Source organism: Salvelinus alpinus, chromosome 31 (genome assembly GCF_045679555.1).
Source record: "Salvelinus alpinus chromosome 31, SLU_Salpinus.1, whole genome shotgun sequence".
In the NCBI taxonomy this organism is placed as follows: domain Eukaryota; kingdom Metazoa; phylum Chordata; class Actinopteri; order Salmoniformes; family Salmonidae; genus Salvelinus; species Salvelinus alpinus.
In genome coordinates this window covers 5218103-5236686 of record NC_092116.1, presented here as the reverse complement: position 1 = coordinate 5236686, position 18584 = coordinate 5218103, and the positions used below count along the sequence as shown (strand labels likewise).

Sequence of the window (18584 nt, the reverse complement as noted above, 5' to 3'; positions counted from 1 at the left end):
GACAGGATCTATTAGCAGATCTACGATGTAATAATGTTGCAGCTGCACTTTTAATGGGAAGCGGTTCAGGTGGACGAGTTTTCGCTCAAGGGGGCTAAAGCCACATGCCTTCACCATCTGAGTCACGTGTGTGTGTGTGTGTGTGTGTGTGTGTGTGTGTGTGTGTGTGTGTGTGTGTGTGTGTGTGTGTGTGTGTGTGTGTGTGTGTGTGTGTGTGTGTGTGTGTGTGTGTGTGTGTGTGTGTGTGTGTGTGTGTGTGTGTGTGTGTGTGTGTGACGTACAGAGTTGTCTGCCTCAGCGTGCTCTTGCTATTCCTCAGCCAAAGACAGGCAGCACACACAGTGCCATGCTCGTAAATACTTTGTTTAAAAGTGTGTGTGTGTGTGTGTGTGCGCGTGCTTGTGTCAGGGGGAGGAAGTTGGTACCAGGCTTTTTTAAAGCCTTTGACGTGCTGGGCTGGAACGCAATATCTAAGTTATACAAATAATCACCTTCATTTGCACAATTCTGTGATTTTCTTTGTGCTGTAATTTACTTGCCTGCTCTATTATTGGTAGTGTTCGTTATTGGCCTCTGAAATACTAACACAGTCATTAATCTGACATATTATTCTCTCTCTCCCTCTTTTCCTCCCTCCTTCCCTCCCTTTTGCGCTCCTCTAGAGTACAAGGTAAGGTTCCGTCAATTGTTGCCAGCGTTTCACATCATATTAGTTTGATGTATTTGGCATATATACTGTAGTTAGATGTCTTTGGCTTCATCTTGGTAGATTACATTAGCACTCTACCCAGGATGACTGTAGTGTTAAATAGCTGACCGTGTGTGTGTCTGTGTCTCTGTGTGTGTGTTCCAGGTGTACCCCTATGAGGTGCTGGCTGTGACTCACAGGGTGAGGGTGAAGCTACCCAGAGATGTGGACCGTACCAGACTGGAGGTGAGAGTCCATCATATCGCTCCCTCTTTCTTTCTTTCTTTCTTTCTTTCTTTCTTTCTTTCTTTCTTTCTTTCTTTCTTTCTTTCTTTCTTTCTCTCTGCCTCTGTCTTACTCTCCCTCTCTGTCCTGTGAGGCTCCAGTCTCCAGTCGAGTCAATTCTTTGGTGATCTTGCGGTATGGAAACGCTCCCAGCATCCTACAGGGAGACTCTTATAATCTCTTATAATCCGCCTGTCCCCTCTCAACCAGTCCATGACCTCTCTACGAACTCCCTACGAACCTTTAACGAAGGCTCCCGCTCTCGGGGAATCTCTCTCCCTGAGGAGTGGGAACGTCAGTATTCCCGAGGTGTGACTGACGCAGGAGGGTGCCCTCTGCGGTCGGGAATGCCGACCTCCGGGCTGGGTTTGGAGTCGGTGAGGTTGGGATGGTGTGTCGGAAGTCGGGAAGCTTGGATTCCAGACTCTGTTTTTCCCACCATTACTCTAGCCTTGACCCTGTGTGGCTGGGTTGTGGCTGGCCTGCTCTGCATTTGACTGTTTGTTCAATTAAGGGCCACATGACTATGGTCGGTTGGTGAGCCAAAGTCCTAAAGTGCGACTTTTTTAGAGAAATATGGTAGAAATATGTTTACATCGCTGTTAGTGAGTATTTCTCCAAGATATTCCATCCACCTGGCAGGTGTGGCATATCAACAAGCTGATTAAACAGCACGATCATTACACAGGTGCACCTTGTGCTGGGGACAATAAAAGGCCACTATAAAATGTGCAGTTTTGCCACACAACACAATGCCACAGATGCTTCAAGTTTTGAGGGAGCGTGCAATTGGCATGCTGACTGCAGGAATGTCCACCATAGCTGTTGCCAGAGAATGAAATGTTAATATATGGCTCCAACATCGTTTTAGAGAATTTAGCAGTACATCCGACCGGCCTCACAACCGCAGACCACGTGTAACCACGCCAGCCCAGGACCTCCACATCCGGCTTCTTCACCTGCGGGATCGTCAGAGGGGGGAGGAAGAGTATTTCTGTCTGTAATAAAGCCCTTTTGTGGGGGAAAAAACTCATTCTGATTGGCTGGACCTGGTTCCCCAGTGGGTCGGCCTGACTCCCAAGTGGGTGAGCCTATGCCCTCCCAGGCCTACCCATGGCTGCACCCCTGGCCAGTCATGTGAAATCCATAGATTAGGGCTCATTTATTTTTTTGAATGGACTGGTTTCCTTCTATGAACTGTAACTCTTGTTGTTATTGCGTTTATATTTTCGTTGCATGTTGCGTTTATATTTTCGTTCAGCATACTTTACATATGACAAGTCTAATACAATTTCAGACAGAACAACAATTAATCACCTCCAAATACCCATAAGCATGATATTTGTTCATTTTGTACACTACGAACAAGTTATTTCATAATACACGTTTAGCCATAGTTCTCGTCCAGAGTTGAAGTAATAATGCCATGCAATATGTGGACGCCACAGGAGGTTGGTGGCACTTTAATTGGGGAGGACGGGCTCGTGGTAATGCCTGGAGCGGAATTGGTGGAATGGTATCAAACACATGGTTTCCATGTGTTATATGCCATTATATCCTCTTCGTTCCGGCCGTTATTATGAGCCGTCCTCCTCTCAGCAGCCTCCTGTGATGGATACAGTACTGTTGGTCAGGGTCATTGCTCCTGGGGTTACTGGCCGTTCTTTCACTAGCCCAGCATTCCTCAGGCCCTCTCTCTCTCTCGCTCTCGCTCGCTCTCTCTCCATCTAATCATACCGTAGTTAACAGTTCCAGGCCCATGTCTCAGTGCTCTTAAGTATACTCAGGCAGAGTTATTGCCATAAACCTTTGAATTGTGTTTTTCCTACCATTTTCCATATTCATTTGCAATGTGGTTCAGTGGGAGAAGTCAGACCCTTTTTGTTCTAACCCTGTCTCTGTGTGTGACGTACACAAGGCTCCAGATCTGTCTGCCTCAGCATATGTGTGTGTGATTATCCCCCCCCCCCCCCCCCCGCCCTTACAAATGCACACTGGACCCACTCCCACCACATTGTCCCAATGCTGTGAGGGTTGGGTTGTGGTAACGTTATCATGGTATTGTCTGAGTGTATGTGCGCTGTTGGCTGGGGCAGACGGGTTACTCCTCTAGCCTCACACTGAGTTATGGACTGCTGATTTATCATGCTGTTTATCTCCCCCTACGCATTCGCCCTGTGTGTGTGTGTGTGTGTGTGTGTGTGTGTGTGTGTGTGTGTTGGTCTCATTTCAGTGGGTTTAGAATATCTCTACTTGTCTGTGAGTGTGTATGCACTTACTGTATGTGCCACTGTCCACAAATCACATACGTCCTCTTATATGTGTCAGGCTATGGGTGTGTGTTTGCGTGTGTGTGCGTGCGTGCGTGTGAGTGCATGTGTGTGAGACGGAGTGACTGTTTTCAGATGATAAGTCATCATCTCTCGGGGGGAAGCAACATTATCCAGGCAGTAAAGTTTTTATCTCAAACTGGTGGTTTCATTTTTCACTCACACAAACCCCATCTGTGTGTGCAATACCACGTAGAGCCAGGCCCACAAAACACACACACGCACACGCACGCACACACACACACACACACGCACACAAACACACACACACACACACACACACAAAGATTTATGCAAATCTGCTGTGGAATACAATTAAACCCACCATGAGATCATACTGTGTTTTGCAGTATGTGTGTGTGTGCGCGTGCGTGCGTGTGTCGATGTTTACCAGCGGTACAGACACCCCAGGGGTTTCCCCGTACACAGACAGACAGACAAAGACAGATGCTTCTATTATGTGGATGGATGGTTGTGATTACCAAGAGTTATTAAGTCATTCGTTCTGTGCTCAGAACCACCGGTGAGACTAACAATGCATGTGGAGATTATTGCTAGACATAAAGGGTCTAATGCAACACCACAACAATGAGTTCCAAATACAGATGCCCTGAGTTGCTTTTGATGACGTAATTGAATGGAGACACCGAGGCTGCACTGATCCTACATCAGTTGTTATCTTAACCACAGTATTAGGTACAGTATTTCCCCAAGGCCCTGTCGGTAGTCTAGGTATGGTTTTCGATTTATAGTAAGCGTCCGCCTCTGATTCCAAAGGTTGTAAGTTTGAATCCAGCGATAGAAAGTTGTTTTTGAGGGTTCGAGTCCAGGCTCTGTCGCAGCCAGGTCGCGACCAGGAGACCCAGCGTCGTCCGGGTCAGGGGAGGGTTTGGCCGAAAGGGATACCCTTGTCCCATCGCGCACTAGCGACTCCTGTGGTGGGCCGGGCGCAGTGCATGCTGACACGGTCGACAGGTGTACAGTGTTTCCTACGACACATTGGTGCGGCTGGCTTCTGGGTTAAGAGGGCATTGTGTCAAGAAGCAGTGCGGCTTGGCTGGGTTGTGTTTCGGAGGATGCACGGCTCTCGACCTTCGCTTCCCCTGAGTCTGTACGGAAGTTGCAGCGATGAGACAAGACTGTAACTACCAATTGGATACCATGAAATTTGGGAGAAAACGGGGTAAAAAAAATGAAAGGCTATTTGTTTTTGAGATTTTTGTTTTAACCCTATCCCACAATTTAACCCTTACCTTAAGGCATTAACCTTAAGTTAATGCCTAACCTTAAGATTTTGGAGTTAATACCTAAACTTAACCCTAACCTAAACTTCTTCAACACTTAGAAATGTGACATTTGTAACAAATTCAAAATTTGTCTAATTCTGACGTGAGACTGTGAGAGCTAGTTGCTGTGTGTGTTATACCTCATAGAGCTAGGTCCACAAACACATGTACACACACATGTACACACACACACACACACACACAAAGATCTATGCAAATCTGCTGTGGAATACCATTAAACCCACCATGAGATCACACTGTGTTTTGCAGTATGTGCGTGCGTGTATGTGTGTCGATATTTACCAGCGGGACAGACACACAGACACCCCAGTGGTTTCCCCATACACAGACAGACAGACAAAGTCAGATGCCTGTATTATGTGGATGGAGGGTTGTGATTACTAAGAGTAATAATGGCAAATAGAAATTCAATATGGATGGTGTTAAGAGATAGATGGGAGAGGTTGAATGGAGCTGAAGGTTGGGAATAATAACAACGAATAACAACAAGATAACTAATGTAAAACACACTGTGTCTGTAAAACGTACACTACCGTTCAAAAGTTTGGGGTCACTTAGAAATGTCCTTGTTTTTGAAAGAAAAGCACATTTTGTCCAACAAAATAACATCAAATTGATCAGAAATACGGGGTAGACATTGTTAATGTTTGTAAATGACTATTGTAGCTGGAAACGGCAGATTTCTCATGGAATATCTACATAGGCGTATAGAGGCCCATTATCATTAACCATCACTCCTGTGTTCCAATGGCACGTTGTGTTAGCTAATCATAGTTTATCATTTTAAAAGGCTAATTGATCATTAGAAAACCCTTTTGCAATTACGTTAGCACAGCTGAAAACTGTTGTTCTGATTAAATAAACAATAGTCTGAAGATCTCGTACAACGCTGTGTGCCCTTCACAGAACAGCGCAAACTGGCTCTAACCAGAATGGAAAGAGGAGTGGGAGGCCCCGGTGCACAACTGAGCAAGAGGACAAGTACATTAGAGTGTCTAGTTTGAGAAACAGACGCCTCACAAGTCCTCAACTGGCAGCTTCATTATTAAATAGTACCCGCAAAACACCAGTCTCAACGTCAACAGTGAAGAGGCGATTCCGGGATGCTGGCCTTCTAGTAAGGTGTGTGTACCATGTTGCATTCATCGGATGTGATGCCAGCGGTGTCTTGCCCAGATTCCTCCCTTCTCCGCTGGAGATACCTGGTCGTTATGGAAACTAGTTGATTGACGGTCACACGATGTCAGCCCGATTCTGAACAAAAATATAAACATAATATGCAACAATTTCAAAGATTTACAGTTCATAGAAGGAAATCAGTCAATTTAAATAAATTCATTAGGCCCTAATCTATGGATTTCACATGACTGGGCAGATGATCAGCCATGAGTGGGCCTTTGAGGGCATAGGCCCACCCACTGGGGAGCCAGGCCCAGCCAATCAGAATGAGTTTTTCCCCCACATACAGACAGAAATACTCCTCAGCACCCCAGATCCCCCTTCTCAGACGATCCCGCAGATGAAAAGCTGAATGTGGCGGTCCTGGGCTGGCGTGGTTTCACGTTGTCTGCAGTAGTGAGGCCAGTTGCATATACTGCCAAATTCTCTAAAAACGACTTTGGAGGCGGCTTATGGTAGAGAAATAAACATTAAATTATCTGGCAACAGCACTGTTGGACATTCCTGCAGTCAGCGTGCCAATTGCACGCTCCCTCAAAACTGTGGAGACATCTGTGGCATTGTGTTGTGGGACACAACTGCACATTTTCAGAGTGGCCTTTTATTGCCCCCAGCACAAGGTGCGCCTGTGTAATGATCATGCTGTTTAATCAGCTTCTTGATATGCCACACCTGCCAGGTGGATGGATTACCTTGTCAAAGGAGAAATGCTCTCTAACAGCGATGTAAACAAAATTGTGCGCCACATTTGAGAGAAAAAAAAGATTTTTGTGCGCATGGAACATTTCTTGGATCTTTTATTTCAGCTCGTGGAGTTTTTTTTAATTTATTCCATCGTATACTTTTGACATTTTGGGAGGTTATAGTATTTGTAATGGGAGCCAAACAGGGGATAGACAGGGTTGTTGTTTGGAAAAGGTTCTGAGGCATGCGATTTGATTTGGTGTGTTAAATCTTTCGATAAAGAACCAGTGGCCAATGACATTCTCATGCTGAACACATGGATGCCTGGTAGAATGAGGTTCTATGGTGAAGAAAGTTGCGCAAGATGTGTAAGTGTCTATTTGGACCAGAGGATAACGTAAGTATGATAAGCTTATGTTAAGCATTATACAGCACTTATCTCCAATACATTTAAATACAAAAGCAGGTTGTAAGCACAGCTTAAGAGGATGAAGCTCCTAGTAGGCCCTGCCAGCCCTTTCGGCCTCAATCTTAGGGGTTAGTGTTTGCCATCTCTCCATCTGTGGTCACCCCAGACATAGTGTGTCCAAGTCAGGCGCCCAGCTCTGCTCCCCTGGGTTGTTTACATTTAACTAGGCAAGTCAGTTAAGAACAAATTATTATTTTCAATGACAGCCTAGGAACAGTGGGTAGAAACAGTGGGTTAACTGCCTTGTTCAGGGGCAGAACGACAGATTTTTACCTGGTCAGCTCAGGGATTCAATCTTGCAACCTTTCGGTTACTAGTCCAACACTCTAACCACTAGGCTACCTGCCGCCCCTAAGGAGTGGGTTAGGAGTGGGTTAGGAGTGGGATGTGGTGGTGGGGGAGCCATGTTACACAGGCGCATCTCTCTCTCGCTCTCTATCTCTCTCTCAATTCAATTCAATTCAATGGGATTTATTAGCATGGGAAACATATGTTTACATCTCTCTGTGTGTGTGTGTGTGTGTGAGAGAGGGGTGTTGTTACAGGGGCTGAGTGAGTCGACTGCACTCAAGTGCACTTCACAGGACATGGAATCCTGCACTTAAACAGATGGCTAAATGCACTGTCAGTGGTTGATACTGAAGCTGCTGACATATTTATGTCAGTTTTGATTGTGTGCCCTGATAAAAGTGAACTCTGTATTTGATAGTATTTCTCTCTCACCACTCTTTCTCTTGCCTCTCTTTCTTTCTTACTTTTTCTCTCTCTCTCTCTCTCTCTCTCTCTCTCTCTCTCTCTCTCTCTCTCTCTCTCTCTCTCTCTCTCTCTCTCTCTCTCTCTGTCTCTCTCTCTGTCTCTGTCTCTGTCTCTGTCTCTCTCTCTCTCTCTCTCTGTCTCTGTCTCTGTCTGCGTGTGTGTCATATTCCCACTATTTTGCTTCCACAGATTGTCGGTCTTGTCATTCAAATGAATATAAACATATTGTCTTGTATTTTTCTCTCTTCCAGAGACACCTCTCCCCAGGGGACTTCCAGCATGTGTTCGGAATGACCCTGGATCAGTTTGACCGCATGGCCCTGTGGAAGAAGAACGACATGAAAAAGAAGGCACGCCTTTTCTAAAGCCGAAGTGACTGTAACAGGGAGAAAAATAACATCTCGAGTCTACAACGTCTGTCCAGTCTGGAAGAAAGGAAATCAGAAAAAAAAAACATCAGAAATCATCTATATATGCACCGCCATACTACGTTACACCTGCGAAACATAATCTCTGCCAGAATAAGGAAGGGGGAGACATTTTCACGATGTCGCCCGTGACCGACATCCAACGTTGAGGCAATGTTCGTCACATATAGCTTTTGTATGCGTTGTGGTCTGAATGTTATTTTTATAACCTTTTTGGGGAGGTGGGGGGAGATGCATTTGCATGGCCCGTGTCACCGCTCCTCCTCTTCCCCTCTCCCCGCCTCTATGTGAGTTCTGCATCCCCCTCCTCCGCAAAAAGAGAAATAGCAGCTTTTCTAAAATCCTTGTGCAGGCTTTTTTCTCTTTGTCTCTGTTTCTTACTGGTTCAATGTGTGCCTCTTTTACTGTCTTTATCTCGACTTGGAACAATATCTCTCGCTGTTTCTTTTTATCTGTTTCATTTTCCCCCTCTTTTATCGTTCCTGCTATCTGTTTTTCTTACCCTCTCTAAGGTCTCTCTCTCTCACTTGATCTTTCCTTATCTACCGTGTCTCATTTAAGGTCTCTCTCTCTCTCTCTCATCCCCCCCCTCTCTCTCTTTCTCTCTCTTTCTCTTACCTCCTCACCTCCTCTTACTCCTCTTCTCTCCGTCTTTTTCCATCTCCTTTTCTCTTTCTTTCTTTCTTTCTTTCTTTCTTTCTTTCTTTCTTTCTTTCTCTATCCTCCCTTTCCCCGCTGTAGCCTGTGCTAGCCTCTAACTCACCACGACTCACAGTCTCATATCTGAACAACAGATGTATCATTTTACAGCAGTGGAGGTTAAGATAGGAAAAGTTTATCTTCTCCTTTTTTAAGTGGGCAGTTTGTTTGATAGCCATGCCAGGATTTGTTGACAGAGGGCTGTATCTTACACACGCCACTCGTAAATCAGTGAAGATGGGAGTGTTGGGGTTGGATCGGAGCCAACAGCATGAATCATGGGTAAAAACCGTACCATAGGCACCACTGTTACCCATAGCAGATGTATAGAGCATCAGGTTCTTTCAAGTCATGTTGTCAAACACTGCCTTGCCAGACACTTTTACGTGAATCCCTTCCCATCAAAAACCCAACATTATTTTTATAAGCTATTTTTTGACTCCTGGATGGCTGTCATCCATTTTGTGGAAGTTTTCAGATGTGAGAATCATGGTGTTATGACACCTTTATCATCTGCTCCCCCCTCATTGTCCTCACACTATCTAACACAGGCCTGCAGCAGCACTTGAGCATAACAAGTTAAGTCTTGCTTAAATGAATTAATAATGACATATTGTGCTATCTATCTGTACCTTCTGTGATGGAGAATTAACCCTTTTCTATGTTTGTTGTTTGTAAATCCTTTTGGCATCCACTGCCATATATGTAGTGGAAAAACGTATATTGGCTTTGCTAAGTCTCCAGAAACTCAAACAATAATTCAACCATAAGTGGCATACAATATACATGTGACATACAGCGTACATAGATTTGTCTCAGAGTTTGTTATGCAAGCCATGGTATATATTGCCTCTAGGGCATGCATGCATATGAGAGATTGTTGAGGTCATCTTCAATGGAAATGTATGAAAATGTTTGTAAAAACATTCTCTCTGTGTGCTTGGTTTCTCTATTTTGATCATTTTGGTCCCTCATTTTGGTTAATTATTTTACGCACATTTTGTAACACAACTTTTGTCCAATGAAAAGCCCAATTCAGATGCCTCTGTTTGGTATGTATTTATAGACATTTTAAAGGGAGGATGAGGATGGTATCTTTAAATAGAATGGTTATAGGGAAGGTGTATTGGAAAATATATACTCAATATAAATGGAAAACACAGTCAATCTGAATAAATATTAAATCAGAGTTTTGCTCCGTCTGTAAGTAGAACGTTAACTGTTGTCATCAAAGCTCATGTCATAACACCCATTTTGCGTCAGCAGATGTCACAAAGTGGTGATACAGAAACAATGGAGTCGGCAACGTATTAAAGAGCTCGAGTGTGCCTCGTCGAATGTGAACGCCGATCGTGTCGCAAAATGACATTGTCAAATCTAATGTCTGCTTATACCGAATGATCATTTATGCAGTTTGGAAGAATGATGTGTGTACGGACGTGTGTAAGTTTTGACCTTTTTGGTTCGTGGATCACTGTTACAACGTCATTGTAACGTTGAAAGAAGGTTGGTGTAACGTTATCAATGGTGAGGAGGGCTTTCTCAGAACAGAGATCACAATGGAGGGCTAGTTGGGAAAGAGTGTGTTTGTGTTTGAACAGCTGTGGAAACAGTAGTGTAAGCGGAGAGGCAGAAACTAAGGAACACACATCCAGGTCTGAGCTCTGAACTTGCCCTTAGGCACACACAGATCTGGGATCAGATTCCATTCTCCTAATCCTAACCTTAACTATTAGGGAGGAAATGCTAAATGTATCTTAGTTCAGTCAGTGTCTACACTTAGAAAAAAGGCTTCCAAAAGGGTTCTTCGTCTGTCCCCGTAGGAGAACCTTTTTTGGTTCCAGGTAGAACTCATTTGTCGTTTGGATTCCATGTACTCAACTGAAACCAACAAGGGTTCTTCAAAGGGTTTCTCCTACGGGGACAGCCAAAGAACCCTTTTAGGTTCCTGATAGCAGTGTAGGGCCAAGTGCTTTCTGTTTTGCTCAAGGGTCAGGCCAGATCAGCAGAGCTCAGATAGCCCAGATACACACCAGGCCAGATTGCACAACCAGAGCCCCGTTCATCCTCTCTTTAGACAAACAGGCCTCCCACTCAGAGGAATCAGCTGCGTGTCTCTCTTACATCAAGGTCAACATAGTGTTGGATTCACAACTTTATTTACGCTTTCGATACAGGAAATCAGAAGGAGCTGACCAATAGACGCAATTGTTTTGCTTCCGATTTATTTTGAGACGTAATAACATATCGTCAATGTGTGCCTTCTGCTTTTGCTTGTTTGATTGTAATGGAAGCCAGATATTTATGAATATCCTATGTATGCAGGTATATGTCCATCGCGCCACCATAGTCACAGAGACGTGTGTTACCATGTTTGTTATCTAATGTCCGGTGAAAATAAGTCTGCCTCACTGCATTAACCCGAATGTTATGGAATGATTAGTCTTTATCGAATATGTTGTTCCTTTAACCGAATGGCTGGGCTTAACGCGACGCCGTCTCTGTAGCACACAATTAGAATTATGCTGACATTGCCGTTATGCAATATGACGCTGTTAAAATGAATTTGGTTCTGTCATAATCTATTGTTTTGCACTGTGTAACCAACGGATACCATATGCTGTGATTTGATGTAGTTTTAAGGCTCTGTGGAGGATGACGAGAGGATGAGAATATGGGTTAATATTATTCTAATGCTGTAACTAAGCCTTTTGTTTAGCTTTTAGCTTTTGTTCTAATTTTGCTTCTCTGGTTTGCAAGAAATACCGAGGTCCATCTTTAAATAAATGTTTCATTCGGTACCGTTTCTTTTGATGTGTGCTGTGTTTTGATGGTAACTTAACTGGTCAGAACCTTGACTGTTTGGATAGTTGCTTGAGCAGTCAGTGAAAAAAACTATTTTGTGTTATTCTCAGACAAACTGAGATGTCTCAGTTGTACCTATCGAACGAGAGGAACTGACTTTGTGTACATGACGGTCTCTTCTGGTGTGAGGAACGTTTGTTCCAGACACAACATACATCCTTATTTGGTTAATATCAGGGCTCTCCAACCCTGTTCCCTTTTCTCCAACCCTGTTCCTAATCTAGCGTACCTGATTCTAATAATTAGCTAGTTGATATGCTGAATCTGGTTAGTTACGACTGGAGTTGCAGGGGAAAACTACAGTAGGGTAGCTCTCCAAGAATAGGGCTGGAGAGACCTGGTTTATATTCATTTAGTCCAGAGGTGTCAAACTCATTCCATCGAGGGCCTTTTGTCTTCTGGTTTTTGGTTGTTCCTTTCATTTAAGACCTAGACAACCAGGTGAGGGGAGTTCCTTACTAACCAGTGACCTTAATTCATCAATCAAGTACAAGGGAGGAGGGAAAACCCGCAGACACTTGGCCCTCCGTGGAATGAGTTTGACGCGTGTGATTTAGTCGGCCTCTAAATTAAATTAGAACAGGACATCCGGTTTAAACCAAGTGAACAAATATGTAACTTTGTCTCATTTGTTGCTCTGGGACAAAGGAAAGAAGATTTCTGGGTGCAGTCTGGCTACTGAATGATTTTTCCACAATATGAATCTATTATGTTGAAACAGGTGCTGACGAAAGGAAGTGAATCACTGTGAATCATTGCTGTCATTTGATTCATCATGGTTTCGCATAGCCTGTAGAGTAAATCGGAGGGTACAGAGTTGAGCAAACTGCCATTCTGTGTCAGTCTATTTATTGATAAGCCTATATGTTGATAGATAGTTATTATATCAGCTGCCTCAAATCCACTAGACTGGCTATTTAAAAAGCAAAGACCCCCACCCCTTATTATCTGTGATTGGGACAGCCCTTGTAAACTACGGCTGCGATTGGCTACTACGCTGTCCATCTCGTCTGGGTTCTTGACAGCTGGAATAGGCTTCTGTCCCGTCACCCACGGAAAGTAGTGATGGGCATTTCGAGTTTTTTTCGGTGAGCCGGCTCATTTGGCTCCGTTCACGTAAAAGAGCCGGCTCATTTGGCTCCCAAACGGCTCTTCGTTCAAAATGCTTAAAAAACAACATAGAACCATGAAATAAAAATGCCAATCTCCAATGTATAGCACAAAGGGTAGGCTACCATTATGTCAGATCGTGAAATGCGCGTTCAAATACAGTTTTACCTTGCCAAATTATTAAATGGCCAGCAAAAAAAATAATCAGCGTGGACCAGATTGACGCGCTCTCCTCTCCCCCACTATGTATTGTTTCTGCAGTGAGGATTCACCCACTTTAGATCATTATTTTGTAACTTAACTGCAAAAAAAAAGCATTGTTTTGAACTCAAAAAGCAGTAGTAGCAGTATGCAAATCAGGCAGCCAAAATGAACGTCTCTTTCACCGATGCAATTCCGTTCCAACATTCACCAAAACGATCCGGTTCGTTCGCCGATGACCCATCACTAAGGGAAAGGAAGCAAGGAGCACTACACGAGGGACGAGAGACGCGTGAGAGTCCACAGCTAGCTTACTATATAGGATAAATAAGTACACGCCCTGGAAGTATCTAGGCTACATGGACAAAAACGGAAAAGGTAAGCATTTTTGTTTTACGCCTATAATTCTACTTTCATTCATTGGTATTCTGTCCGTGTTTGTTGATACACGTGTAGTCTAATAAACAACGCGCTTGTAACCATGTTTATACAGTAACATAGCTTGCTATCACCTCGAAGGGTGTGTATCGTTTGTGTTTGGGGAAAATATATAAGGTGTTTTTGCTGTTGAATCTTCCAATGTATCATGTAAACAATATCAGTTCGTGGCGTTGTTTGTTTTTTCCCTTGTTTTGGCATAATACTTCCGTATAGGTTGTTTCTCTGCCCGTTTTTGTTTTCTCGTTAAAATTAAATGGTCTGTCTCAACTCCAATTGAGCATTTCAATATAAATGGTCAAAGTATTCTTGCTACAACAACTTGAATAAGGTTGCAAGGTTGCTTTGAGGGATGGAGAGGCACAACACAAAGGAACACGAGGTGTAGACCAACAGGGGGTCCTGCCGGACGAGGATGAGCAGGTTGCAGCGTGATTAATTGATAGACTAATGAACTCAGACGGTATGGTGCCCGTGACCATACCCCATTGGCTGGAACACTGTGTAGGTGTATCAAAGGACTACATTTGCTTCCTGTCATTGTATTCTTTCCTATAATTGTATTATTTCCTTTATGTGAACTGAGACAGAAATTGTACAGGTGGAAGCAAGTTATGGCCAAAAGCATCATTCCATGTAGCCTCCCAGTATGTGTAAAGCCTACTGTTTATGCCAAAAAGCTTTGGCTTTTATGGCACAGATGGTGAATTTACCCAGGAAACCACAGAGTGGCTGGTTCAAGCTCCAATCCTGCCGTACCCCCTCAATCACTAGAACCGTATTGCATTTTAACAAGCCTGTCGTTTCAGATGGGTAAAGATGAAGGGCATGGAACAAGGAAAGGAAATGCTTAAGACACTATTGAGATGCAGCATGGTAGGGATCAGCTGGTCTGGCACCCTGCAGCAGCCACTCGCGCTGCGAATTGAGACTGAATGGCTGGAGGGGGAGGGGGGATCAAGAAGCTCAGTTATTTAGAACAAATACAATGAATGAAATATAATGGGGACACGGGATGGGGAAAATCTGTTGGGTTTGGATTAATCAGATTACCAATTTGTAAGTCGCTCTGGATAAGAGCGTCTGCTAAATGACTTAAATGTTAAAATGTTAATTACATGTTTAGGAAGGGGCACCTTTTTGAAGGGATAAGCACTAACTGGAAATGACTCTTACCATGCCCTGGGCCACTTATTAAATATTGGGTGAGATAGGCTTTAACACCGTTTGTAATTTAGTTGGTCATTCGGCCTATCTATAGTCTCCATCTCTACCTTAGCTGACCTGTATCACCCAGTCCGGTTGGTTTACAAGGAATTTGGTGGAAAAATAATCCCTGGAGTCTTTACTTCTACTGCCTTTGTTTTATTTTTACCCCTAATTGTGTGTGCCCGAGGCTCGGTATTTCCCCAGCTCTTTATGGAAGCCAAAGCCAATCCACCACAGTCAGTCCAGGCAGGCAGTCCCTGTAACAATGGACAATGGAAGGCAGACCTTCTTTATACATCCTGCAAGCTCTTTGGCCGCAGTATTGGACCAACTCTCTTTTTTTTGCATCCCAAATGGCATCCTATTCACTTTGTAGTGCTCCGGTCAAAAGTAGTGCACTACATAGGGAGTCATTTGGGACACACACTACCTTACACAACCTGGGAGAGGGTCGACAATGGCCGTGGAGCACGCACGTACCGTAGGTCCCCTGTGACAACTTTCTTGTCCCATGTCCCGATTGAAACACAAGAAGTAGCATCTATCGAGTAGCAGGGCCTCGGTGGGTAATTTCCCATAAAAATGTGTGTCAGGGCAGGTCAGAATACTGTTGAGGGGTGGTATGGTTTTGAGTTAAATCTGAGGTGAAACCTTGATCCCCTGTCCATAGCAGTGGGAATTATGGGTGCTGAGGGTGCTGCAGAAAAAAAAAGTTATATATAAAAAAAAAAGGATCTCACAAAAGTAGCGCTCTGGGCCTTTACTAGTCCTGTATTATTTTATTTATCTGTTATTTTACCAGGTAAGTTGACTGAGAACACGTTCTCATTTGCAGCAACGACCTGGGGAATAGTTACAGGGGAGAGGAGGGGGATGAATGAGCCAATTGTAAACTGGGGATTATTAGGTGACCGTGATGGTTGAGGGCCAGATTGGGAATTTAGCCAGGACACCGGGGTTAACACCCCTACTCTTACGACAAGTGCCATTGGATCTTTAATGACCTCAGAGAGTCAGGACACCCGTTTAACGTCCCATCCGAAAGACGGCACCCTACACAGAGCAGTGTCCCCAATCACTGCCCTGGGGTATTGGGATCTTTGTTTAGACCAGAGGAAAGAGTGCCTCCTACTGGCCCTCCAACACCACTTCCAGCAGCATCTGGTCTCCCATCCAGGGACTGACCAGGACCAACCCTGCTTAGCTTCAGAAGCAAGCCAGCAGTGGTATGCAGGGTGGTATTAGCGGACCGATGTAGCGCGGGCAACACATTCTCATCCTACGTCCTACACTAATCGACTGAGATTTCTGGCAGTTGGTTCCATTAATCCGACCATGTCGGTGCTGTGGGCGTTGCTGGTGATGTCACTATTGGACATCTGGGCCCCTGGGTGTGTGGTAGCGAGTTAGCGTGGGGTGCGCAGTGCAACACAGCTGCGGGGGCTGCGATACGGTTCCACCTGCCGTTAATCCATGTCTTGAGTATTATCCCTGCCATCACCAACCCACCCGATCCCCACTGATTTAGTGATAACAGAAAGGGTAATGCTACGACAGCATGGGTTCAATGTTGATTAAACGTTCGCAGTGGGGCTCCTTCTCAGTTCCTCGTCATGCAGGGAAGAGTAAGGTTAGCTCGGATTGGAACTGTGCCATTGCATCTCTCTCTTTCTGTCTTTCTCCGTCACTGCTTCTCTGTGTGTTCTCTCATTCTGTGAAATAGATCTGTTCGCGTCTCTTAATTACCTTCCAACTCTCTCTGAATCTACTTCTATTCTCCATGCCTATCTCTCAGTCTCCTCTTCTCGCTCTCAAACTTCTGTTTTTCTTACAGGCTGGTGCATGAATTCTGAAGCGTCACTATTCATGTACTGTGGGGTCTTGACCTAGTAAAGGGTATTTTAAAATCTCTCTCTCTAATGGTTATGAGTGTACCATACTTTGCCCGAGGACAGTGTTCCTAGACTCCCTCTGTCTGTGCTGTGTCTCTGGTGGGTACAGTGAGTCTGCTGTGCCTCGGGGTGGCGTCCTGTAGTGTGTGTCAGGGCCAGATGCATTACAGCAGGGCCAAGTGTGAAGGTGGAGTGCACTATGGGAGGATCCGTAGCTTTCTTTTTCTCGCTCGCTCTCATTCCTCAGAGAGTCTGTTGAGCTACGCTGTCTTTAGTCCAGGTGTTTGCCTTGAGGAAAACATCCTACCCCCAATGGTTTGTAAGAAGACAGAATGATGAAGGAAGCATATGTGTGTGTGCGTGCGTGCGTGTGATAGAGTTACCCAGCCTCATTTTCCTCCTGCATAGCATAGCAGTGACTAAAGCAATGTATCAATTTATCACATTGTCCTTTGTTATGTACAGTGAGGGAAAAAAGTATTTGATCCCCTGCTGATTTTGTACGTTTGCCCACTGACAAAGAAATGATCAGTCTATAATTTTAATGGTAGGTTTATTTGAACAGTGAGAGACAGAATAACAACAAAAATATCCAGAAAAACGCATGTCAAAAATGTTATAAATTGATTTGCATTTTAATGAGGGAAATAAGTATTTGACCCCCTCTCAATCAGAAAGATTTCTGGCTCCCAGGTGTCTTTCATACAGGTAACGAGCTGAGATTAGGAGCACACTCTTAAAGGGAGTGCTCCTAATCTCAGTTTCTTACCTGTATAAAAGACACCTGTCCACAGAAGCAATCAATCAATCAGATTCCAAACTCTCCACCATGGCCAAGACCAAAGAGCTCTCCAAGGATGTCAGGGACAAGATTGTAGATCTACACAAGGCTGGAATGGGCTACAAGACCATTGCCAAGCAGCTTGGTGAGAAGGTGACAACAGTTGGTGCGATTATTCGCAAATGGAAGAAACACAAAACAACTGTCAAACTCCCTTGGCCTAGGGCTCCATGCAAGATCTCACCTCGTGGAGTTGCAATGATCATGAGAATGGTGAGGAATCTGCCCAGAACTAAACAGGAGGATCTTGTCAATGATCTCAAGGCAGCTGGGACCATAGTCACCAAGAAAACAATTGGTAACACACTACGCCGTGAAGGACTGAAATCCTGCAGCGCCCGCAAGGTCCCCCTGCTCAAGAAAGCTCATATACATACCCGTCTGAAGTTTGCCAATGAACATCTGAATGATTCAGAGGACAACTGGGTGAACGTGTTGTGGTCAGACGAGACCAAAGTGGAGTTCTTTGGCATCAACTCAACTTGCCGTGTTTGGAGGAGGAGGAATGCTGCCTATGACCCCAAGAAACCATCCCCACCGTCAAACATGGAGGTGGAAACATTATGCTTTGGGGGTGTTTTTCTGCTAAGGGGACAGGACAACTTCACCGCATCAAAGGGACGATGGACGGGGCCATGTACCGTCAAATCTTGGGTGAAAACCTCCTTCCCTCAGCCAGGGCATTGAAAATGGGTCGTGGATGGGTATTCCAGCATGACAATGACCCAAAACACACGGCCAAGGCAACAAAGGAGTGGCTCAAGAAAAAGCACATTAAGGTCCTGGAGTGGCCTAGCCAGTCTCCAGACCTTAATCCTATAGAAAATCTGTGGAGGGAGCTGAAGGTTCGAGTTGCCAAACGTCAGCCTCGAAATCTTAATGACTTGAAGAAGATCTGCAAAGAGGAGTGGGACAAAATCCCTCCTGAGATGTGTGCAAACCTGGTGGCCAACTACAAGAAACATCTGACCTCTGTGATTGCCAACAAGGGTTTTGCCACCAAGTACTAAGTCATGTTTTGAAGAGGGGTCAAATACTTATTTCCCTCATTAAAATGCAAATCAATTTATAACATTTTTGACATGTGTTTTTCTGGATTTTTTTGTTGATATTCTGTCTCTCACTGTTCAAATAAACATACCATTAAAATTACAGACTGATCATTTCATTGTCAGTGGGCAAACGAACAAAATCAGCAGGGGA

The 18584-nt window shown here is 44.4% G+C and overlaps 1 protein-coding gene and 1 long non-coding RNA gene across 2 annotated transcripts in view; both read left to right on the top strand.

Annotated features, from left to right (window-relative positions):
• The first annotated feature begins 26 nt into the window (after positions 1-26).
• On the top strand, positions 27-11631 carry LOC139561871 (uncharacterized). Its single transcript, XR_011672233.1, has 2 exons — positions 27-934; positions 7950-11631. It is a non-coding gene; the product is annotated as an uncharacterized lncRNA (long non-coding RNA).
• A 1382-nt stretch (positions 11632-13013) lies between these two features.
• The window catches only part of LOC139561160 (actin filament-associated protein 1-like), a 129394-nt gene continuing 123823 nt past the window's right edge, over positions 13014-18584 (top strand). The window contains exon 1 of the mRNA XM_071378072.1: positions 13014-13379. Within this exon, the coding sequence (XP_071234173.1) occupies positions 13361-13379 (19 nt within the window). The 5' untranslated portion in view covers positions 13014-13360. The remainder of the gene's footprint in view (positions 13380-18584) is intronic.